This window comes from Toxoplasma gondii, chromosome VIIb (assembly GCF_000006565.2).
Source record: "Toxoplasma gondii ME49 chromosome VIIb, whole genome shotgun sequence".
NCBI classification, from domain to species: Eukaryota; Apicomplexa; class Conoidasida; order Eucoccidiorida; family Sarcocystidae; genus Toxoplasma; species Toxoplasma gondii.
In genome coordinates this window covers 4,511,601-4,536,622 of record NC_031475.1, presented here as the reverse complement: position 1 = coordinate 4,536,622, position 25,022 = coordinate 4,511,601, and the positions used below count along the sequence as shown (strand labels likewise).

The window sequence follows — 25,022 nt, the reverse complement described above, 5'->3', positions numbered from 1 at the left end:
GGTCTTTATGACAGTCTGGCAGTCGGTGCTGAACTGTCCTCATTGCTGTCAACGACATACAACACACAGCTCTGTTCTTTTAAAACAGACCCCTCGTTGAGTCCCGGAAGTAAGCGGCGGGTGTGCCACAAGTAGCCTTTCTCTACAGCACATTTGAGGGCCAGCACTAGATACGTCTCCTTGCTATCTACTCAGCGCATTAGTAGGTCCACTGCTGCGATATGGGTTTGGCACGTGTCTCACCAACTGAAAACCCCGCTTCTCTCTAAGACAACACGCCTGTAGGCACTCAGCAGAGCGGCTCCGAGGCACCAGGCGCTTGTCCTAAGTGAGAGCCGGCTTCTGCCGAACAACACAACAGTAAAGCTGCCAGACTTGGCGCGTATCATCCCCTAGTTTGGTTCCTGCCACTGTAGAAAGTTCACTTGCCTATCGCCCCATGTCTTGCTTAATTGGAGGAAGGTCATTGAAGAATTACACACGAGAAGACGGTACCAAGAGGAATATTCCAACTGTCAGCCAGCCTATAGTAAGCTGTAGATGCAAAAATTCGTTCGTCCTTGAGGATCGCGTTAGCTGTCTAGCTGCAGATCCCAGTAGCCCCTGGGAGACACCATCCGCTGCGAAAAGCCCCAGTCGTCGTATGAACGGTCTCGACCCGTCAGACGGCGCCTTGTCAGGTTGCACATCTAAACACCCCAGAAACAGCTTATAGAAACTCCTGTCTCAGATGCGTGCGCTTGGACACCGTGACAGTGTCCACCTTTGCTGCATTCCGCTTTTAGGTGGCCTCTCACTGACACGGCGTAGCACGCGACTTGCCAAGGCCACAACGGCTGTAGATCGACGCGACCATAGTGGGAATGATTTCCGTCAGCACTGCAATAGAGCAATCAAAAAAGAATACACACGGTAATTTCTGCTTTGCACGGTCACTTCTGTGGCTATTTGCCAAGTTGATGCTCTCCGACTAAGCTTTTCTATTCTGCTCTCGCCCTTGCAGATCTCGGAGGCGTCCGCACCAGCCCCGATTAGGGCAGGCGTTGCCTCATAAATGAGGCTGTTCTCGCGTGCCAAAACAAATGCGAGATGTCAGCCACTCGAGAACACGTTCTTCTGTCTGAGGCAGATGTATACCTTTGGTTTTTCCTCCAAGATCAAGAGGACTGAAAGAAAAATGCAATGTATGTGAGCTGAGAAAACCATCGGTCTACAACGTTTTATGACAAAGCAGAACCAAGCTCACTATGAGGGTTTGGTCGAACGCCGAAGAGATTTCTTGGCAGGGGAGCCTCGTCCCACGGCATCAAGAGACGAAGCGAATTCCAGGTTCTCTTATTCTCCGAATCGTTCGTGGAAAGAGTTGAGTAGGCATTCGAACAGAGGTCGCTGACTTTCAACTCGGCTTGGTTTTGCGACTTGTTGGAAAAGGACAGACTCGCAGACACTCTGGGTGAGCTCTGCTTCTCTCTCGCAGCGTCCGTCCTCGACTTTAACTGCCGCTGCAGAAAGTAAAAGTTGTGACTCAGGGGGTCGACGGCCAAGAACGACGTCGGGAGTTGCAGCTTCGACAGGGGCTGGATGTACACTTCCTTGTTCGGGAACCGATCCAAGACAGGCTGGAGCCAAGGATGCTGTAGCGCGGCGACCGCAGTCAACCTTTTTGCAGGGTTGACTTCCAAAAGCCTGAAAATAGTATGAACCGAGAGCAGGCTGACACTCAGTCCTGAGGGTGCTGTTTTGTCAAGCATGACGCAAAGAAAAACAGCGCACGCCCCTGTCTTTATGCGGCTTGCTTCGGTGAACACATCAGTCGTGGAAAGGGGCAGACTCTGTTGAGGTTGACAGGTCTCGGAAGACTGAATGCATCGTTACAGCCAGCTGGAGTGGCAACATGTGACCACGCGGACAGCCGTTTCTCTGAGATAGGACCAACGTGCCTGGGAGGTTCTGTGTGCGTCTTGGCTTCTGTTTCTCCCCGCCGCAGCTCTCACAATTCGAGGCACCAAGCGGGACGTATGTGCATGCACCACGTCTTTGAAATACAATGTTACCCTCTATAATCTTCACGGAGCTCGATAATTTAGATCTCACCTTGTGAGCAAATCGAGACCTTGATCGCTGAGAAGCTGCCGCCCAAACCGGTCAGTTAACAAACTCTTCAGTTTTGGCTGGTCGGCCTCCTTCAAAATGAGAGGCAGAGCCGCCTGCGAGCGCAGCACACCCACACCTACGATTGTGCCAACAATAACAAATCTACAAGAGAGAAATCGACAATAAAACACCCAAAGGTTTTGTCCACCCTCCCTTCGCCGGCGGCTCCTAAGTTGCTCCGCATCCCCAGCAACGGCTATCTTCTGGCGCACGCGGCGGCTGCTGTGGCGGAAGGGAAACACGGTCAAATCAGCAAACGGGTTTACCATGAAATCTGCCGCCCTGCATATCTGTGTCTCATTCAGTCTTCTAGTGTGGCCTCTGCTCGTGCACCTTTCAAACGTACCTCAAGAGCGGCCGGATTCGGAGCAATTTCACGCAGCTCCTGAGCATTGGAACTACCAACGCACTGAGCGATTCTCGCGAGCATATCGACTTCATTTCTGGCCTTGAAAGGCGGGTGGCCAACCACGATTTCGACTGTACGGACAGAAAACACGAAAGCGTGGTTGGGGGATATAGACCGCTACTACATAGCACAGGCCAGAATGGTTGCGACCCGAGATTCGAAATGAGGGAGGCAAAGTAACTAGCTGACAAACACGTTCTCGCTCTACGTTAACCATTTCACCTACACGTGTTGCTGAAAAGGTGTCCTGCAGGGCCCAGCTCTGAGACCCCTCATCGACATCTGCCCGGCCTTCCACTTTAGCACACCTCCTTCAGGACGATAAAAGGGCCAGTGCACGCGTGTCTCTATATGGCGCTTAGCCAAGAGTCCCTTAGTGTTTCCGTGGAGTTTACAATTCAACAGGCCGGGACCATTTTCAGGTTTTGAGAGCCATCAAAGAAGATTCAAAACCGTCAACTTACTGATTACAATCGCCATAGACCAGACATCCACAGCTCCACCGTAGTCTGTGCGGCCAAGCAACAGCTCCGGAGCCCGGTATAGCAGCGTGACCACTTCTCCCGTTCTACTGGGATCTGCAGTGTGCGTACAGCACGCCAAGCCGAAGTCTCCGAGTTTCACAACCCTGTGAACGTACGCGGAAAAGCAAGGGCAGAGATACCCGCAAGAACTCAACCGATCGCATGCAGGACAGTGTGAATCTGCATTCACATGCACAGCCGAAGTAGACATTGTCTCTGGAGAAGTGCTACGCGACCCAGAACTGTATAAGTCAAAGAAAATGAAGAAATTCACTATAGAGCCTAGGATACTGATACGACTCCGCAATACCAAACGTTCAGACTCCCCATTCCGATGGGGACTCCACATCGCGTTTGTCAATCTTGACACCAGAACCTCGTCGCTCCTGTGAGCAGCGTTCCGGAACGTAAAATGCAGCCGCCGTCGAGACCTTTTATAGACCGAGAGTATAATCTATAAACCAACAGTTGCATATACGTACACGAAAAAGATATGGAATTAACTTTGAGAGTCTCCTTCCTGACGTTAGTCCGCACGAAACACACGGACCGCATTCTCCTTGACACATGGAACCTCGCAGAAAGCTCCACGCAAAGAACTTGACATTCTGCTCTAATTCCCCGTGGTAAGCGCAGTCAACTACTTGCTGAAGGAGCCAGATAGAAACCGAACATTTCGAGAATAGTCGTACCAGTGCTCCGTCCCCTCGGAGTCGACATCGCGCATCATCAGGATGTTCTGCGGCTTGACATCCCGGTGCAGCACACCGTGAGAGTGACAGTAAGCGAGAGCTTGGAAAAGCTGCATCGAAAAAAAGGAGAAAAGCCTCATTGCGAGCAGAGCACGTGCAATCGGCGCCGAATCTTCAGCTGGACAAAGTCAGCAAAAAATCGGAACAAGGACACACGAAGAGGAGTGTGTTTGCCTTCTCCCACCAAGTACACTGCATTCGCATGTCTTCAAGCTCCTCGCTTCCAAGTTCCGAGCATTTGTTATGTCCCCTCGAACTCGCCTTTGAATATACGCGTACGGACTGCTCACTCGTAAGTAGCATTCGTATGTATACACGAGCATGTACGCATTCATTTCTACACACGTAGTTACGTTTATTTTCTGTCTTGAATACGTTTCGCACAACACATCCACTTTTCGGGGTGACTGGCACAGAGTGACGCTACGCTTTCCAGTCGAGCATTGACGCTCCAGCCGCTGCGGAGTTAAGAGGAAAAGTCCAAAACAAGCACTGCACATTTCCCCTCAAGTGGAACACCCGTAGGTTGTCCGCACCTCGTAACTGGAGTCTTGTTCAGTATCCTACGTTCTAGGAGGTATCTGCTTATCGACGTGTGCTGCACAGTTCTGGATCGCGTATCATTCGTCCTCCACTTTGTGGATTCAATGGAAATTGACTATTTCAGCCTTGGAAACCGTGGAGTGCCTCGGAAATTACCTGATACGCGATAAGCTGAGTTTCGGCTTCGGTTACTCCTGGAAGTGGCGGCGTGTCGCTGGGAACGTTGCCGGACAGCAGCGGCTGTCTCCTCAGCCCTCCTTCGCCGATCTGGATTTCTTGTGAGGCTAAGCGCCAGAATTCAAGGAAATTTTTGTATCGCATGTCGATGAACTTCGCCAGGTCACAGTCACAGAGCTCAAATATCATGTAGATAGTGGGTCGAAGCAGTTGATCGGGTTTCAACTTTTTTTTCAGAGCAGCCTCGTGTGCGGCGACAGCCTGGTCTTGGATCCTGCGAATCTCTTTGTCAGAGTGGCGGAGACGATCCGCCCGCGCAATCGCGTCTTTGAAAGAGGGGAGATCTGCAGAAGCCGCATCGCCCAGATGGCTCTGGACAGCCGCCAAGCCCTCAGCCACGATTTTACTCCCGTCTTTGCTCTCTCGACGCGATTCAGGGTTTCGCGGATTTGCAGAGCGCCGGGTTTCGCGAAGCACAGCCTCAGTCACGCGCTTGACTGCCGCCCGGAACAGGCTGCTGCGGTCCCAGGGTTCCATCTCAAAGTAGAAGGCCTCGAGCTTCAGAATGTTCACGTGGTTCAGACCGCGAAGCACCGTCAGCTCCCGCAGCACTTGTTGCTCCATGCCGAACAAGGACTTCAGTTTCGACGTTGGCAGTCGCACGCGCTTGATCGCAAAAAGGGGGCGCCCCTCTGCTCCGCGACTGAGTTCGAATTCAGTGCCGCCACAAACTGTTCCGTCTACGGTCCGACTCCCGATGAAGCCGGTAAGTGCTTCTTCGCGTCTACCCCACGTTCCACTGCTTGCTTGGCTGAGTCGTTTTTCGTTTCCGATGAACGAACACACATACACGTCGCCGTACACCCCGCTGCCCAGCTTGCGAACTACACGGTACCGCTCTTCTAGAGCGGCAGGCAGTTTTCCTATACGAGACGCACCGGTTTTGTGAAGCGAATTCGACCGCCTAACGGGGGCCAGAGGAAGACTCGAGGCAGACAACAAGCGATCTGGAATCATGCACGCGGCCGACGGTCCGAGATCGGGACACCATGGAGTGTCGCTTCTGGCCTCGTGGGAAGAACCCTGGGGATCGACACCGGAGGCAGGATCGTCTGAGACGCGCGCAGATGTTGAGAAACCCTCAGCGTCGTTTCCGTCGTCCCAGAAGTCGCTCAGACGCGTGTCCCGCCGCCTCAACGCTGCAAAAAGAAGCAAAAGACAGAAAAGGTGTGTTAATACACACATGTCGTCAACAGAGAACTTCCGCGCACTAAGGTTCGCACCGCTTGCCAGTCAAACTGGCTGTCGTTCTTTCTGTTGTGGCATAGAGCACTTCGTTAGGTGAAATGTGAAAAAACACGGCGGCAAGGGCCTCTCGAGGAAATCTCAAGCTGTGGCAATCAACGTTCCTATCAGCCAGCTCTAATAGAGGCGACCAAGCATTTCGGTCTTCTTGCGGTCGAGGTGAAGGAATGTCTTGCTGGAACTGCCCAGTCTATAGAAACCCGCGCAGCGACCAGGAGCGACTTGTGGTACAATTGCAGGCAGGAGTGGAAGTAGGATGCCTTTCGCGGGGCATGTCTGCTTGGTCGCACGCTCTGTCCACCAGCGTCTTTGTACTCCGAAAAACAAATGCGCGAAAATACCAAAAAAAGGATCTCTTCGTGCGGCTCGAGAGGCTGTACCATACCCGCTTTTCTCCGTTGGCTGGCTAGACTGCTTGCGAAGCTTTCGTCGTCAGGGTGGGGTGAGATCGCGCGATAAACAGCGCGGTTAGCGGACTCTGGACCGAGAAGGATTTCAGGCTTTCCTGAGGAAGTCGACGAGTCTCGCTGTTTCCCTCCGGAAACGTGAACTGAATAGTAGCCATCCCGAGACGAGGAATGAGGGGTGGAATACAAGTTCATGGGTTCCGGACGAATCTGGTCTGTTGTCCGCAAGATGTGATGGTCATCTGTTCGCGGAGAATAATTTTCAGGCGCCACACCATCGTGAAGGTGTGGCGCTGAAGAGCAGGGAAGAAGGCCGCCATCCTCAGTAGACGGGAACGGAGAGACGCGACGAGGCGCAGAAAGTAAAGTTGCAGCACTTTCCCATTGATTTGAAACCGCTCCGGAAGTTGATAAGCAAGGTAAAGTAGAGTTTCCGCCTTCTCCGAAGCCATTTCCTTGCATTTTGACTCACGATATGTGAGGCAAGACGAGACAGACTGGTCGAACGCGATTGTCGCGCTTCAAGAGGCGACTACGCGTTCACGGGCTTCACACAGCCATGGAGGAGAGGGAAGTGCCTGGTGAAGCAGAAACAGAAGAGATCTCACAGGTTCAAAAGATGTGAGAAATATTTGACGAAACTAAAACTAGCTGGGAGAGGTGGCAACTCTGGACTGGAGGGAGGAGGGGAGGAAACGACTTGGAGGCCGGGGTGGTCCGACAAGACAGTGTGTGCCAAGTAACGGCAGTTTCTGAAAAGAACAACAGTTTGCTCCGCCACTGCCACGAGAGTCCACCCTACGAGATTTGCCGTGGCAACACAACACCAGCACGGGCTATCACCACCAACTGTTCTGTGTGGAGCTTCAGCTTCCACCGACAAAGTGAGGAAACAGATCCGGTAGCCGCATTGTCACCCGTGATTCGCATGCAAAGACAAGATGCCACTAACAGGGGTTCAACAAGGCGGTTGCTGGTTCGGCTGTCCTCTGTTACGCATTTTTTGGAGAACGAAGTGGCTCGAAAACAAAGTTTCACAGAGCATTTCAACTCTGATATGAAAGCAAATTATTCGAATTTGCCGGGGGATATTGGACGCGTTCTAACCCACGACTGCACTATCTAGTAGCCCGGATCGCGCGCCCAACGCTGTCACCACTTCTACTTTACGGTAACCATTAGCATGTGTTTTTTCTTCCGGTCCCTGAACGAGAAAGCAACTCGAAGGAAAGTTACTGAGCCTAAGAACCTTCTGGGATACGAACTTAGCAGCAGGAGAGACAAGTTTTTGCTTTGCCTCGGAAGTTCCTTTACAAAAAGGACGAACATCTTTTGGCTCAGATGAGGCACTGCCTTCAGCGGAACCGCGATAAAAATAGTTGTTGCTACACGTTGAGCGCACTTTCCTTCCAAACATTTCAACTCAGGAATCCAGTCGTGTTTCCTGGAGGCACACTAGACCTGTAGTAGCTTTTTGTCTCGCGCTTAATGGGAAATTCTTCCCCAGTGGCGAATTCCTGTGCCAGTGTCAGATTTCTGGATGAAGATTCACCAAGATGAAACAAGTGAAGCACTTTGTTTCAGTTTCGGAGTCGTGTCCGAAGAAGGAGGCTTAAATCAATTCCGGAAAGCAACATCGCGAGAAGAAGGTCCGTACTACACCGGCTGCAGTGAAAATGCTGTGACATCCTTGTGCAGTGTTAGAGGAAGGAAAACGCTTCTTACGCACACAAAAGCTCAGAGGAGGCGCCGGGTCTTTCTCGTTCCATAGGAGCAACGAGGTGGAGCCTTCTCTGCCTGCGTGTGGAGACGACGATAGGAGTGTCGTCTCTTACTATTTTCATACTCGAGTAACTGCCACAGGGTAAGGAACTAGAAGCACTACTTTTGAACTGTATTTTCCCGTACAATAGAAGAGGCGGACGATAATTGGTGCTTATCTAGCAAGATGAGACAAACAAAAGGACCACGTCGCCGAGTGAGGAATGAAGACTGTACGGAGGAACGTGCAAGCACATCCTCTGTGGGGGTAGACGAGGCACAAATTGGTGGCGAAAAGGCAGCGAGACGGCAGAATGCAGGAACCAGGCATATTCCGTCCGATGCCTCCTTAGTCGGCAACAAAGGTTTAGCTCTTCGCATCGACAGTAGATCGGAAAAGCTGCTTCCGGTTTACACGTGCCTCTCTGCGAAGGCGTGTTTGTCGCTGGCCACAACAGTCCTGGTCGCCATCATTCTGTACAGCCTATCCCCTTCCCCTTTTATGCTCACTGAATATCCTAGAGCTACTAGAATTCAGTCGTTGGCCGACCAGCTAGATAAAATGCGAAGAACGCTGTGTGAAAGGCGCCGAAAAGAACGGCAGAGACAGCAGCCTGGCGCACGTATGGAAAGTCAAGCAGGCAATTCAGCCAAGAATCCGGAAAAGGGGGAGAATGACGGAGAGGATGGCATTCTGTCGCAAGCAAGACCCCTCTCATCACCCGTAAGGAAAGGCGAAACTGACTGCGTAAGACCTACACGAAGCACATCACTCTTCCAGCGGAAAATCGAAATCGGCCTAGGTGTAACGGTTTGCAGGAACCAGGGAAAAAAACTGACCAATCTCGTAACGCAAAACGATAAGGAAACGACAGAGCGTTTTTTCTGTCCCTCTTTTGGAAAAAATCTCTCGCATATGGTGCGCAGCGCGTTCTACTGCATGTTCTTCGAAAACAGGATTTCGATGATTTCGATGCAGACGGACAGTTTGCTTCATTCAAACAATTGAACAATCTCCCCAATCCCGTTTCAATAAGCTTGGAAGCGCCCGATTGGAGAGTACCGGAGTGCAAGTACGTTGACGGACCCTTCTCTCACACGAGGCGAAATTCCACTTTCTTGCGGTATAATGTTGTCTTCTATTTGTGCCGAAAAATCAGATCTTCTCCGCAGACGGAGATGGGCACGAGAAAGAAAGCGGCGTTGCTCCTTTCTCACATGAGAATACAGCCGGGACATGCTCTATTCACTACACATTTTTCAACTCACTCTGTTTACGTTCCGACTTTGAAAGACCTTCGCAAGAATAAGTCACAGCTCGGGATCCTGAAGTAAACGGTGGAAGAGAGGGCTGAAGACCGTTATGGAGGCACCAAGCCTCAGTGCCCATCGCTTATGACTTTGCGCTCAGACTGGCAAAATATGACCTTACTCTTCTCCCAGCCGCGTCTATCATCATAGCCTTCTACAACGAGTATCCCACCGCGCTGCATAGAACACTGCACAGTATTCTTCATCGGACGCCGCTACAGCTCTTAGAGGAAATAATTTTAGTCGACGACGGAAGCACTTTTCCTTTCATCACGGATGACAATGCACCGCAGTCTCTGTCTCAATACGTGAAGACACTCCCGAAAGTTCGCTTACTCCGCCACCAGACTCGGAAGGGTAAGACGACGGCAGAAGGTCATCGTTCTCACGTGCACAAAGATGTTGTAGGAACCGAATGAATTGAGAGGTCTCTCATGCAGGAAATGAGAGAGTACAAGAGGTAGCATATTCTGGTTGATCCCTCATGAGCAGTTGATTGCACTGGTATGTTGCTCTGTATTGACCAGTGCCGGCTTACCCTTTCTGTAGTGTAATGAAACAAAAACACTGTTATTGGGTTTGCGTTGCCTACTGTGCTTAACAGGAGTGACTGTGGCCCGGTCAACCGGTATCCGGGCTGCGAAGAGCCATGTATTTGTAATATTGGACAGTCACGTGGAGGTTGGTTACCAATGGCTTGAGCCACTGGTAGCTCGCGTGGCTTCAAATCCGGAGACCATAGTCTTTCCTGTAGTTGATGCTGTCGACTACCGAACCCTGGAATTCAAAAGTAGCGGGGTTGGTTGTACCCTGGGTAAGACGATTTGCAGCTCACGTCCCAAGAAAAATTCTAAAAGCTTCTACTCTGTATCCCAGTCTCCGGCGACCACATGAATTCCATGCTAGAGCATCGAATGCCTTCATGACTTAGGTGGCGATTCATCGAAATCATATGGGTTTCACAGCAGCAGTCTCCCTCGTATGCCTCATGCACAGCAGCGCATGACTAAGATGGTACGAGCGTTTACTGGCATAGATTGCAAGTGTTTTAGCATAGCAGCACTCGTTCGTTGCGACTCGACCACAGTTTCTCTGAATATATGGTTTCGGACCTCACGAAAAGCCTTTTTCAATCATTTTGCGCACCGTGTCACCTTCAGGGCTGATTTGGTCTGTGATGGAGCATGGCTTTGTTCCTTTGTCGCCTGAACGTCTTGCCTACTCTCCTGGAGCTTACCGCCCGTCCCCGACAATGATGGGAAGTGTGTTTGCAGCGGACAAAAACTATTTCCTCCAGCACGGGGGGTACGACGAGGGGATGAGATTTGAGGGGGCCGAGAATATCGAACTCTCTCTACGCCAGTGGCAGTGCGGAGGACGCCTCGAGTGCTCTCCTTGTAGCCGAGTTTTCCATCTTTTTCGAAGCGGCGCCGACGCTCAGCCGGTAACCTGGAACAGACGTATCCTCTGTGTTCTGATAAGCCATTATGAGATCACACTAGGTCGGGAGCGCAGAAACGACTCCATCAACAGATGCTCTGGCCCATAAATGAGTACCGGTGAAATGAGGCGTTTTGGCCTTTTCGTTCGCCGCCGCCATGCAGAGGTGTTTATCTGGTAGGAAAACTTGGCGTTGATAGCTGGAACTACACTGGTCTCCTCATCAGTCACGGTTTGCGCTTGTCTATACAGGTACCCTTATACTCCCTTCTAGCCAACAAAGTGAGGACGATGGCTGTGTGGATGGATGAATACGGAGACCTCGCCTGGTAGGAGTCGACGATACCAGTCTTAACAGAGGCAGTTTCCACCGTAAACGGGGAGCGTTCCTTCTCTGAAGGGTTTCTAGTCACGCCGACTGCTTGCTAACACCGATCCTCATTATGGCCTCCTGTGACAATCAGGCTACTGCCATCCACCTTACCTTTCGCGGCTGGTCTTCAGCGAAACTAACACAAGGACGAGAGAAGACGCGGGCTCGTCCCACACCCTCACCTGCGGCTATGAACCTGACACGGCTGCGTCAGGAAAACTGCACACGACACCCCATGAACACTTTGTGTACTGTCACTATGTCCTTTATTCTACATAAGGAGGGTCACAGGAGAGCCTCACGTGTCTCTCGGCGACATCAGCGACCGTATAAAACTGCGAGAGCGGCTTGGGTGCAAATCATTTCAATGGTTTCTGGACAACGTTTGGCCCGAATCCGATGTCCGAAGCCTCCGTGAGGATGTGCCTTTCATGGGTACGACTTGGAAAAACATGGGACACTGGATAAGTAGATGTTTCCCTAGGAAGGCCAAGCATAGCTACAAGGCTGCACAGACGACTAAGGTAATGCGAAACAAGCGGCGTGTGATTTCTTTTGGTTTGAGATCCGTGAGCATCGTCACTGCTACCGTGCGCCCACTTTGCTTCGTTTCAACAATTCGTGCGCAGCCTCCACATATTCTAGGTCTATTTTGGATTCTAAAAAACACTGGCGGTGTGACGTTGGGTTCACCGTTGCAGAGTACGGGGTTCGGGTGTGGTTTCGTGGTACTCAGATTCCTCGGCATCGGAATCCACTCCTGTGTGAGAAACACTCACCAGGCAGCCATGGAGTCATCACGCAACAGCTCCCTAACAGTCGTCACTGGACATGAGCAACTTCATCCCTGACGAGAACATAATTTTTCCCTTTAGTGTTTCTTTGCAGGTTCCCCCACCACCAGGAAATGCTTTTCGTACGCACACACGAAAGACAGAAGGCGCAGATGATGCTCTACTTTCCTGTGTTGTCTAGCCGTCTACTTCTTCAGGCCCGCTCCTCCTGCGAGAGAACGCATTTCTGTGCCTCGACGGTGGCCATCCTCATCCGGGAGGACAAACAGCAGATATTACGAATGCATGCGGTCGTGCAGGAACCCTATTCATGTATTTTGTTCGAACAATGCAAGTCAAGATGGCCCGAAACGACGAAGCTTGCTTGAACGGCAGCCTCGCGATTGCTTTTTGTGAAGAGGGCGACCTAACGATGAAGTGAGTACACAGCAACAACGTCCATCAGGCTTCCATATTCCAGAGGTCACGAGCGTTGCACAAATCGAGTGTGTTAAAATTACAATGTGTAAGTCTGAACTGGAATACATGCTACGTAACTTTTCGGCTACTGGGAGATTTTGACTCGCCCGACGAAGGGGGAATGTGCACATTCTCGCAAAAACGGTGCATGACCCATCTGAGTCTTCGGCTCTTGAAATAGTACGGTTCCAATGGTCGCGGAACGCTCCCCACCCAGTAATCATGCCTGCTCGGAAGCATTAGTCAAGAAAAAACCACTAAAACACGATAGCTACCGTAGGTGTACATTGACACCATTGGGCTGTTCGGCCAGTTTGCGGAGACCCGTCAGTCACACTTCTAACCGAGACTGCTCCTCGTTTCACAGAAAAAACTGCAAGGCATAGGGTTATGTTAAAGCTGTTCCGTGACTGTTGATTTACACTGACAAACAGAAAGTCCAAATAGTTCTTTACTCTCCTCACTCTTCTCTTTTCAGGTGGAAGTACGAGAACTACAGACTGCGCAACCTGGGCAACTCACAGTGTTTGACTTTTGTCTGGGAAACGAAATCTGCCTCAATGTTTCCTTGCGATGATACCACCCGCTACCAGGTCGGGCACGAGCAGGGAACATTTTTGACCTGTTCCCCCAGCCATTTAAATGCCATCCTAGTGGGGCCTGGGTCTTAACTAAGCCAGAGAAAATGCCAAACTTTCGTTCCAAATTCGCAGTTGCCTTTGCTCAAACGGATGCCACTCGGGAGCCTTTGTTTTTCAAGAGAGAGGGGTTTTTCAGTTTATTCTGTTTGTGGTGTGGGGTGTAGATTTGGTGAGATGCATGGGATTCCAAAGCTCTGTCGTTTATGATTCACCATCGTGCAAGCTGACAGTTTCTTTAGTGATACGGTATCTTATCCACAATAGCTGCTAACGTTTGCTCTTGCTGAACTTGTGAACTTTTCCCCTTTTTCTATGCTTTCAGGAATGGTCATGGTCACGATATGTGCCGCTGCCTAGCTGGACGGCGAGACTTGCAATGCCATGACCACAAGTACGCAGAATCGGGGAGAAAAAATGTTTCGCTCTTTTACCGTATTTGTGTCTGCCTTCATCAGTAAGGCATCACACAAACGCATTCCCTCGATGCTTGCAGTGCGACCCAGAAACAAATCCTTTTCTTGTTACTCGACTCCCGAGGGCTCGGGGTGCCTCAGAAGTGCTTCCGTCTCAAACTCAGATCCACATAGAAGTTGTTTCACTCTGCCATGCCTGCTTTCGGACGCAGATAATGATACATCAGGAAGACTTTTCAGTCCAATTACCGTGCGAAATGTTCTCACGGCACAAATGCACAAAGCAATCGTTAGGGCCCCCCACAACACGATGATCCTCTCCCCAGCACAGAGCTCAACTGACACTTGGAAGCTGTCGTCCTCTGCTGGGAAAACCGTTCGAGGTGTCTCGCCCTTCACAACGCAGAAAGAAGTCCACTGGACACACCGGAAAACGTGAGGAACACAAAGCAGAAAACTTCCTCTGTACGCATTGCACCAGCACGTTTTAGTCTGGAAACGAGATTCAAACGATTGCTCACGGAGTAGGAGGAACAGCACTATCACAAACTAACATCGACAAACTCTCTAAACTGCAGAAACGACGGTTTTCCACCTAACAAAGTTCGAGAAAAAAGTTACAGCTGCTGCACGCACGCAACCATGGAAGGTTCTACGAATGAACGTAGACATCTCTCCAACAAATTCGGAAAGGATGTAGATGCTTGGCAGAACCGCGGAAACCCGGATCCCGGCGACCACCCATCTCCTGCATGCTTCTCTGCTACAATAGTGATCGTGCCGGGGAAAGGACTCTCTTTAGGCACGCTGGACCGCAGAACCTTCCGCTGGGAAATGGCTTCGGTATCGTCAGGATGAAAAGCTTTATAAAAAGTATACGCACATGCATGCACTAAAGAAACAGAGGCGTAGAGAAAAAGCACCTTCCGAAAGGGTAGGCGCTTGGAACATGTAATAATTCTGCTATTCTTCGAATCTGCCCGTACACTTTGAGACCATACGGAATCTAGCAGACGTCAGTACAAGCAGTGTCCCCCTGACTTCTTGCGGTTCCACGTACCTATTTAGCTGACAGCCTAATTGAAAACAGACCAAAAGAATGGACAAATGGTACTACGAAATAGGAGGCCGCTTTTTCTCAAGCTCTTCGCTGCGTGTCCGAACGCGTTCACTACCGCCGACTCGAGTTGCGCTGCTATCTCGGGGTTCTTTTTGCCTAGGAATCTTCCAATGAATGCGTCGGCAGCCTGAACACGCTGGCGTTTACAGTTCTTTGTCCTTCTCTGCAGGCGCGGTGTCGTCCAGTCCCTCGCTACAGAGCCACTCTGCCTGGAGAGCAGGTCTGTCTGTCATCAGCCCGTCGCATCCGACACGGTAGTAGCCGTCGCTGAATTCTTCCGCAGTGTTGGCGACCCATCCAAAGGTCACGAGACCGCGCCTTTTCAGAGCCGCGACAAAGTTCGGATTGGTGATGAGCTTGAACGAGGTCCAAGCATACAAGTAACACAATCCTTTGACAAAACCAGCACAGAACCAGGGCAGCCTGCTTTCCCACTTCCCTGTTGACTTGCCTAGCCAGGACAGGAAATAGTACTTGCAGACGGGGAACTCCCACACTCTCTCCGGGATGGGCAGAAATGGCATCAGGCCTGTGTAGTAGGCGAAGACCAGAAGCTTCGCGCGAGTGGGACCAATAGAGATGACTGCGTCTTTCTCGTACTCCTGAATGAGTTTCAGGGTACGCTGGTCGAAAGATCCGAAAACGGTCTTGTCTACGCGGTTGTACTTCCGCACAAGGTCCAGCGTCTTGGACACGCTCTGCGGGTCGGCTTCGGCCTTGATATCCACGTTCATAGTGGTGTCTGGAAACTCAGCAAAAACATCCTCCAGCCGAGGAAGTGGCTGGGGCGAGAATTTCACGGGGAAACCCTTGAAACCAGGCACAAACTCCATGTGGCAGTCCTTCAGGTGGTCCGAGTCGAGCACGGGAGGAAGATCCGCGTAATTGGTCTCGCTAATCAGCATGTTCTGCCCCGTAACACGTTCAATGTTATCGTCGTGCGCAACCACCATCACTTTGTCCTTGGTCATCCAGACGTCCAGTTCAATCATTCTGCACTTGCAGTCGTTTACGGCGTACGAAAAAGCCAAGATGGTGTTCTCTGCTCGCTCAGCTTGTCCTCCTCTATGCGCGATGTTCCTTGGCGGGTTGCTGAAAATGCGCTTCGTCTGCCAAAGAAGGCCAGGCCACCGGTTGAGGACCCAGCTCGCGGCGACGAAGCAAGTGCACGCGCTGGCCCCCACCAAGACTTTGGGGGAGACCGACGACGCAGTCGACAGCAAGTAATCCATGGTTCCTTGCATCATATTTCACTTCAGACACTCTTAAAACGCAAGGGAGGAAAGAAGTGGGAGAAACACACGCTGGAAAATCCTCCTGTGTCTGGGCTTGTGTTTGAACGAGGAACGCTAAACTGGAGGACAATCCACGATGGGAGTCTACCCGTGAAAGTGGAAAAAAAAGACTTGAAATGTCCTCCAACCGTTTTCTGTGCAATACTTCGAGACCGAATGACAGAAAAAGACTTTTTTTATATATACATACACACCAATGCCTATTTTATTGGTGTGAGCTTGCTAGAGACAACTCGGGAAAACGTACCTTGGGACAGTTGCTCAGACTGATCGACCACGGGAGAAGCAGACGACAGGACCATGAATGCCGCTTATGCACAGTGAGAATTGATGGTTGAAAAATCTGACTGAAGAAATAACTTCCCCTTAGTGAGAAGCACTAAGACGATAGAGTTTAACAATAGTAAGGATATGCTCGCATTCTTACGGTATGCAGAGATACATCCACCAAGTCCAAAAGAATGTACACAGTCACAGCAGTCACAGCCGTCACAGCCACCACGCGATGGTGGTTAGTTCTCTCAAGGAGACAAGTTTCCGGAGACGGGAAAGCAGTGAATCTGAGGAAGCGAGGTATTTTATGGCACGCCGAGGAGAGGTAGACACAACCCAGCTCAATCATTACAGTCAGTGAGGGTTGCGGTTCGCGCTGCCGCATGCATCGTACTCGTATCGTTCTCCGAGTAAGAACAATCGGGCGCCGACTGTTTTCCTATGACGGTGAACATCAAACCTGGCTTTCCCTGTAATACCGAGACAGGGATGCGGCAAACGCCTACAACAATATGCCGTCTTGCCCGTCAAATCTGCGAGACTCCTTTTCTCCATACGGGACTCTCAGCGCCTCGATGCTAGTATCGACGTGAGACTTCGTGTTCTGCTGAGCAGAACTCCAAATTTCTTCGCACGCGCATCTGCATGCTGTCATTTGCGCTAAGAACGTATCTCTATCCGTGAGCATGTCTTCGCCGGTGGTGTCGCTTGCCCCTGGACAGAAAGGCGGACACCCAGACAGACTAGCTGTTTTGATGGTTACTCGGAGTGACAACTGATCACCCGACAAACAATGGAAAGCTCCCGTGTGTGGCTTGAAGGAACTCCAGTTCTTAGGCAGGATGGGGCCGGTCTCCCAGCTGTACCGACACCTGAAGCTCCACAGTCCTGAGACCGCGGTCGAGCTGCGAGCGGTTCTCGAGAAGTTTCTGTTGAAACAGAGCGACTCGAACGGTCAATCTTCCCGAAACCCCGGGACACACATCGATCAGTCGAAGCGTCGCGAAGCGACTGAACATGACGACACAGACCTCCTTGCCATGTTCCTGTCTGCTTCAGCGCAAGAGGCAGGACCTCTGCTCCGGCGTGTCTTCCTTTTGGCCTGCTTGCCACCTTCGTTGCTGTTGCCAGCAACCGTTCCGCCACGTTCCTCTGTCGATCCGCTAGCTGAACAATCCAAACAAGTAAAGCATTTAGACTCTCAGTTAGGTCAACTCGTTTCAAATGCAGAAACGATACGGCATTTATCGGCGTCTGTCCTAGAAACGGCAGTTTCTGCAAGTCTGCCGATGAACACGCAGATGTGCATTCGCTGGAACTTCTTGCGGAAGTCCAGCTCTATCAGTGCCGCGTTGAGACGCCTTGGAAATACGTTTTTAGGTGCGGAAAATCCTCGTCTCGCCATTGCCGCTTACACTGCTTCCCTCCGTTTCCTGTCGCACATGAGCGACGCGACACAACCGCATGCGGGACAGCTTCCTGCTTCTTGTCGCGATTCAGCCGTCGTTCTGTCAAACCGAAGCGCAGCTCACCTCCGACTGGGAAACGCACAGGCCGCGCTGCGCGATGGGACCGCTGCGATCAGATTCGATTCTTCGTATCCCAAAGCGTGGTTTCGCCGGGCCTCTGCATGCGCGGCTCTCGTGAAAGGTCTGAAGTTTCGGATTGCTCAGCTTCCCGCGGCTCTCGACCAGTGCTCGCGACGGAGCGAGGCCCGCGTTCGGTCCCCAGAACGTGCTCTGTCGGAAGAGATCCGACAGCAAGCACGCCTGCTGGAGGAAGCTGTGGCGCAACTAAAGAAAGAAGCCGCATACGCGTCAAGTGTCTGTGCTGCCCTTCGGGAACGCGAAGAGACTAAACGCAACTCCGAGACCCTCCCTGACGAATCTCAAGGCGCCGCGGTCGAACTAACTGCCTCCTTGGACCGACCTTTACTGCAGAGCAGTGTAGCCACCGGTCTCCAAGGAGACGACAACTCGACTTTTGGGGCTTGCCGATGCATGCATGCGAGACCATCTGAAATTCTCGAGGAGTACAGGCCAAGCCATCGAAGTAGCCACAGAGAAAGGAACTCCAGGCACGGTCAGGCACAGTCCGGCAGCCTTTCGGAGGAGGCCAGCCTTTCAGAGTGTCGTCAAGAAAAATTGACTTCATTAGGAAAGCAGAACACTCACATTGACGGCGATACATGCTCACTGCAGCTGGAACAGACGCCGGCAACCAGTCCATATCTGAAGTATCTACACCCGCAACTGAGTGTGAATGGGGATGAGGCGACAGATGGCCGTGGAGTCATGCTGTCGCTTTCGAGTGAACATTGTTCCAAGCGAACCGTTAACAAGAAGCGGGTCCAGACCGGAACATCCGACGCATGTTTTTCAAACATCTCACCGCCAGAACCCCAGGTGCTCCTGCGCGAATACCCCGTCGCTTCCTACTGTTCGCCGTCAGAGAATTCGCCTCTGCCTCCTCTACTTGCGTTAGGGAGGAGCGAGGATCTCGGCCAACTGTGGGAAGACTTTATCAGCGACTCACTGTCTTCCTGTGGGTGGAAAGCCGTCTGCGCGGGCTGTTTCACTCTCGCTGACACTTGCTGGCAGGTTGACGATGGAGACTGTCTTTATGACAATGACGATGTGATGCCAAACCGCCTCTGCTCTGCCGTCACTCTCACCACGCCTTGTGCCTTCTGCACCTCGGTTTTATTCTGCTGCATCGAGTGTAGGGACCTCTCCCACCATGTTGTTGCCTGTCGCCGGAGTTTCGGGGCTTCGAATATACAGGAAACTGCTGGTCAACTGGAGTCTAACACACGGGCAACTAATGGTGAAACAGCTTCTTTGAAAGATCATGCAACTAATAGCCACAGAGCTGCTTTGTCTCGGAACAACGTGCCTGCTGCCAGTCCTGATTGTGTTTTCGCACAGGTAGAAAGTGCATCCACTGCCATCTTTGACTGCATAGAGCAGGCCGTTCTGAGTATCATCGAATCTGCTTGTTCTCCATACAGAGATCCGCGGAGGAGTGAAGCAATGGGCATGCGGGCTGCTAAAGATTGTCCTGCAGCTGCGTGTCGTGCTAGTTCCTGCCAGAAGAATGAACTGCACAGTTCGACCGAAATGTGTGCTGAAGTTGCCGAGTCTGCGGCAGAACGGTCTCAGGTGCTGATCCAAGAAGCTGGCGTCGCACGAGAGAAAGTTGTGTCCACCATCCTTCAAGCTACTGCACTCAAAGGTGACTGTTCATCGGTAAAAACAGAAAATGAGAAGGCAGGAGGAAAACGGGAATTCCTTGTCCCTGCACGGGCACAGAACTGTTCAAGTGCCAACATTTCACACATTTTGCTTGCCGGGGCGATCTCTAGTGCAGACGCGGTCAAAGGGAACAGAAGAGAGGTGGAGGCTTCTGCTCATCCTTCTACCTACGAGGCAAGGTCCTCTGAAGGCCAGGCCAGCTTCATGAATTTGCATGTGTCCCGTACAGCAGGTGGGTGTCTTGAGGACAGCACGCGTCATGTCGCAAGGCAAATAATGGGGTTTTATATGAGTTTTATGCCTCGTAAGGACTGTGAAATTCATGCATTTGCATCTCCCAGGGGCTGTGAGAAAACTACCACTAGGCCCTGCGTATCCAGTCGAGGGGAAGCAGCCGAAGCCTTGACCTATCTCGTTCCCCCTGTCAGGTGTTCGGCCTCGGAGAAAGCTTCCTTGGCAAGCTGTTCGTGGGCCGCTTCTCGCATGCACTCTCTCGCCTGGCATTTGCCACGCGATCCAGAGACTTTATGTGATTTCGTCGTCAATGCTGTCTGGATTGCTGGAGAGTATTTCTTCAGTCACTCTTCGAGTTTTGGAGGGATGAGAGGACCAGCGGAAGCGAGAGGGGTCGGAGAGGCACAGACACAGGCGGGGCTGGCATTCTCGGACGACATCCAGAAAGGACAAGACAGATCGATGGACTGCTTCACCGGCGACACAGGGACGCTTCTTCTCAGGGCAGCACTTCGGGCATATGGGGCTGTTTGGAGCAACTCTTTTGGTCTTTCTCTAGTGCTGGACGAGAGTGACAGTGATTGGAGCCTCGGTCGCGGTTTGTATCTCTACGCCTCGCAGTTCAATCACTCCTGCCTTCCTAACGCGCTTGCGGTGTTTGGCACCCGCGGGAGAGAACCGAAAGAAAAACAAGTGTCTCACATAAAAGGCGACTGGGGTGGAACAGAAGTTTCAACTCAAAGACACAGCGACCCATTCGTTACCGGGTGCCCCATAGAAGTTCGTCTTTGCAAAGAAGAAAATACTACGAATCGAGACAACTGCGGGAAGAACCGTTCTAAAATAGAAATCACGCTGTCTTACGGGCCCCTTGCTGGACGAGGACGCAACGGGTGGAAAGAAAGACAGACTCTGCTCCGAACCGAGGCGTTGTTTCAGTGTCTGTGCAAGGTAAGTCGGTGAGGCACTCTTGTGTCAAAACGTGTCCATCGTGAGCTCAGTCACTTTCTTCGTTTCTGTCGCGAGTATGTAGTGACAGTCGTAGTTGTCATAGCTGAAAAGTGTGCCCGTGTGTATACAGTCATCATGCGATGTGCCCCCACTAGAAATCCTAGAAAATAATACAACCCACGACTCGACCGAGACGAACGAATGCTGCTTCATCTTCTCGACACGGTGGGAATCAGTTTGCAATGTCGGAGGCTTTTCTGTGTCCTACTATAGTCATCGTGGTAGGGTAATTTTTTGTCACAGATTTTGGCACGAAGTGGGGGGGTTCTCTGACGAAGGAGTCACAAGATAGCATTGACAATAAATGACCGAAATGTCCACCAATAAGGATACATATACTACTGCTGGGAAGTCTGTGCAGTTTCCGTGTGTCTTTTTGAACTTTGGATGCGTCTTGGTGGCTTTAATTTGTGTGTTTCTTTGATGCCCGCTTCGCGCTGCTGATCCCGTGTTTCAGTGGCCAATCGATGATTTCAAGATGCTGTTGTTCTCTGCTTGTTTTGTTTTCGTAGGTTTGCACAACGTGGCCGGCCGTAGTGGAGTTCGGAGGCTCTGACAACGCTCTCGGGTGTGGCAGCCATTTCCTGCCTCTCCACCCCGACTTTTTTGGAGGCCTCCCCTGTCCTCGATGCACCAGCAATCCAGCCACCTGGGAAAAAGTTACCAAGGTAGCAGCACTCTCCGTTGACTGGGCGACGGGTTTCCCAAAATCTGACGGAAGAACAGCGAAATCTCTGAAGTATTTGAATCTTGGCGGTCGAATACCTCAAAAGGACGCTCTTTTAGATGCAGTGCGTGCCTTGATGTTAGACAGAGAGGATCGGCGAATGCAAAAACGCATGTGGGCCGTGCAAGGCTCACCACAGCAGGGCCACGCTTCTCACCGACAGTCGGCTTTTTCGCTAGCAGACGTAGAACGAGGTTTCCATGGAGTAGCCGCGTTGAAGGGGGGACCTTTCCTGCTTCGTACGCTTGTCACGGCCATGAAAAGAGCGACGAATGTTGCGACAGGCAACAAGGAAAGCAGGGAAGCAGTCGCTAATGCGATATATTCACGGGAAAACATTCCGGGGTCCCCTGAGAGAGTGCATGCATTGGCAACAGACTCGTTCACGCGCTGTACGGATTCGGCGACTTTAGCGCTTCTGGGGCACTCTTGCGTGGCCGTGCCTTCATGCGATAGTCGCCACGGAGGTCCCGTGTGGCGGTGTGTCTGCTGTAAACACATGTGGACGGGAGGAAGAGAAGTGTCTCGGTCTTTTGAGGAGCCGCGATCTGCCATTCTCCGCCGCATTTTTGCGGCACGCTCTGCTGTCCAGAAGGCACTTCGGTTTTTCGCGAGAAAACCGCGGTCTTCGCCTCCAGAGAGGAACGAACGGGTCAGGAAAAGGGAGCAAACCGTTCGTGGAGAGTTGAGTGTAGCCACAGTCCAGCATTTGCTCGATGAGCTTTTGCTTGACGCTGTTAGAACAACCGGACAGCTGTCACACGAAGTCTGTGAGGTCCTCGACCTTCGAGCTATGCTTGAGAGCGGGTGTGCACACTCGCCGTTTAGCTGCGACGGTAATTCGTGGGAAGAGAGCGGATGGACAAAGGCACCATGCGCCGCTTCTGCGAACAAAGAGGCCTCGAAGTGCGAGCCGGATTTTGCGAATGACTTGACAAATGGGGAGGGAAGTCACGCAGCCGCGTTCGAGGCGCTTCTCGGCGCCGTGTGGGTCCTTTCCTTGCGGTACGAATTGGGCTGGGCACAACCAGAGGTGTGTGTAGAGTTGTACAAATGTGCCTGTTTAGCAGGGAACGCTGGCGCGATGGCAGAAGCCACGCTTCTCACTCTGGCAGCTGAAACGTCCGCGACCAGATGCTATGGCGTGCACCATCGCATTTCACAGATGGTCCGCAACTTGAGGGAAGCTCTGCCCACTCCAGACAACGGTGTTTTGTCCTAACTGTCGAAAACAAACTGATGAAAGGATTCTTTTCAGTGGTTCTGATCCGTCAAAACAGCAAACGAACGTCAGAAAAAGCGATTTGGCCAACCCAATGTTGGAGGTGAAGAAAACATACCTGTCGACAGTTTGATGCGACAAATCAACATTCGGCTGGACGTTGGGACACCCGAGCCACTCGTATCATGTGTTTCCCAGAAAAAGGGGTTAGCTGTCATAGTGGAGACCATCACTGCAGCGTGCCGAATGGCTGCGTCTGTGTTTGAATTGAACAGAATAAAACTGGGTCAGAAGTGACTGCGTATCTACTATAAATCAGATGCGTGGCTAGAAGGACTATTCGCACGAGGGGAGTGTTCGTGCAGATTCGTAGGCCAACTGTTTTTTGTCAGGGAAAGCATTCACGTCGGCCTGGTCGGAGGAGACCTCCGTAGCGAGGCAGACAAATGGGTTTTGTTCTGGTTTCTTTGCGAATGTGCGTTTTACTATCGACTGATGTCGATATTTGACGATCGACATTCCCGACACTGACCCCGTTTGGCCGGTAAAACGATACACTCAGAGCTTGCCGACTGTGGTGTTTCTCTTCTGCGTTCCGTTCTGGGAGAACCGGTAGAAAGCGAACAGCAAAGACTTTCCTGTCTGTTATCCCTAGCGTAACATTTATCCGTTAAGCGACAGTGCTATCACTCAGAGCTTCAGATCGTGAGTTGTCAAGGGACACTTACACGCCGCCCAACGTAGTTTTTTTATACTGATCTTTAGCATTTAGATAGACTTCAGAAGGATCTTGTGCATTCGATAGCATTCAACATCTAGTTTTGAGCAGCAGCAAGGAAAAAACCTAGGAATTTCATTTTATAGTGTGTAACAGGGAGTCTAGTTTCAGTTGTTCCCGATTGGTGCTGCGTATCTGGTTTTTATCAATTTACTGGCAAGCGTGCAATTAAAAGCAACGCAGACCCTTAGCGGACCACCCCCAGATAGCACCGACAATAACATGAATGAAATGTATACTATTAAATTTAAATAGAGCGTTACCAAATCCATCGTCGTCCATACAAATAGATTTGCTTAAGTATCCCATACAAACTAACAGCAGAGAGGATACTGCCAAAGTGATTATCAGAGAACCTTGTCCGCCAACAAGCCCATGAAGTTAGTAACACCCGTGCGAGGCTTCCGCTTGTAGCGCTGCAAGCGCTGTCCCGTGGTGACTTATATTCTTTTTCTTACTAGTGGGAGCACAGCTCCCTAGGTACCCAATGCAGTTATACCATATAGATCCACATGGCTTCTGGTACTAGGAATCTTATTTTATGTGTAACAGGGAAATCTAGAATTAGCATTCATCTACAGCTACGGTAACTGTTTTGCCTAAATAGCGGTTAACCTTTCCTTTTCCTTATGTACTCAGGGCATGCAACGCCAATCAGATAACAACTGAAGCTAGACTCCCTGTTCCACATTATTTATTCCTAGGGTTATATAAACTAACCTTTTCTGGGGAGAATATACTACTCGTATTATATACTCCACAGAAAAGATCACGTATTTCCTAGTACCATTAGTGAACTCTCGCACAGAATATTTGATTATCTTGTGCACGGTACAAACCTCTTCAGGGTCGATACAAAGTAGGCATATAGGGCTTGTTTACTTACATATTTATCTCGAAGCACGTGTGCCACGCAGAATCAGGGCCGTGCGGATCGACAGATTATTGGCAGTTCCACGAATCTAGCTCGTGAGCCGTCTTATCAGGTTAGGCTACTCAAGGCAAAGAAGCGACAAAACTTTGGAAACGATCTGTACGAGGCTTGCCTTCGAGCAGCTGCTCTGTCTATCATAGGAATATTTCAAGCATAAGGGATTCCATGCTGTTCTTTTGCTCGGTCCACTCCACTACAGAAGTAGTAGTTAAAATGGCAACGAACAAACGATAAACAGGACAGGATAGACGACGCGACGGTGGGCACAAGAGCGATACACATCTTCCTGAGGGGCGCTCACGCGTTTTGAACGCGCATTTCATGGGCCCAACATAGTGAAACATTGCATAGCAAGGCGAAACAACACGTTCGAGAAACTGAAACGTTAAAGTCATCGCCAGAACAGCGCGGTCGGACGAACGAGGCACGCGTGTTCGTACACCATGCCCCAAGAAGCGCACGCTTACTGTACTCGAACACTTGTCCAAACGAATCACGACTGCAGAGGGCAGAATGTAGAATCAGAATTCCAGTACCTGACTTGAAATAATCTGGCCATCCTTTTGCACGATGCAGACTGTGAACTCGAAGATATAGCCCCGTGCCCGACCACAATGCACGCGGCCAAAGGTGAAGCCGCGTGACACAGCAAGCGCTGCAACACTGATCTCGCAATTGCAGTGCAGCGGGGCTCTATTTTTCATTGCCGGA

At 51.1% G+C, this 25,022-nt stretch overlaps 4 protein-coding genes across 4 annotated transcripts; 2 read left to right on the top strand and 2 right to left on the bottom strand.

Annotated features, from left to right (window-relative positions):
• Positions 1–793: 793 nt before the first annotated feature.
• TGME49_256070 (CMGC kinase) lies at positions 794–6,733 on the bottom strand (the record flags this gene model as incomplete). The annotated part of the gene is made up of 8 exons (XM_018781114.1): positions 794–879; positions 1,247–1,686; positions 2,095–2,207; positions 2,501–2,634; positions 3,028–3,191; positions 3,780–3,889; positions 4,539–5,758; positions 6,250–6,733. 8 exons carry the CDS (start codon positions 6,731–6,733, stop codon positions 794–796), a joined length of 2,751 nt encoding a protein of 916 aa, XP_018636949.1.
• A 1,078-nt stretch (positions 6,734–7,811) lies between these two features.
• TGME49_256080 (glycosyltransferase, group 2 family protein) lies at positions 7,812–11,116 on the top strand (the record flags this gene model as incomplete). Its single annotated transcript, XM_002364874.1, has 6 exons — positions 7,812–7,970; positions 9,020–9,105; positions 9,402–9,700; positions 9,948–10,157; positions 10,504–10,787; positions 11,036–11,116. The coding sequence occupies 6 exons, from the start codon at positions 7,812–7,814 to the stop codon at positions 11,114–11,116; spliced, it is 1,119 nt and encodes a 372-aa protein (XP_002364915.1).
• Positions 11,117–14,726: 3,610 nt separating this feature from the next.
• On the bottom strand, positions 14,727–15,830 carry TGME49_256090 (glycerophosphodiester phosphodiesterase family protein; the record flags this gene model as incomplete). The annotated part of the gene is made up of 1 exon (XM_002364875.1): positions 14,727–15,830. One exon carries the CDS (start codon positions 15,828–15,830, stop codon positions 14,727–14,729), a length of 1,104 nt encoding a protein of 367 aa, XP_002364916.1.
• Positions 15,831–16,993: 1,163 nt separating this feature from the next.
• TGME49_256100 (tetratricopeptide repeat-containing protein) lies at positions 16,994–22,603 on the top strand (the record flags this gene model as incomplete). The annotated part of the gene is made up of 2 exons (XM_018781115.1): positions 16,994–20,590; positions 21,163–22,603. 2 exons carry the CDS (start codon positions 16,994–16,996, stop codon positions 22,597–22,599), a joined length of 5,034 nt encoding a protein of 1,677 aa, XP_018636950.1. The 3' UTR covers positions 22,600–22,603.
• Between the last annotated feature and the right edge of the window lie 2,419 nt (positions 22,604–25,022).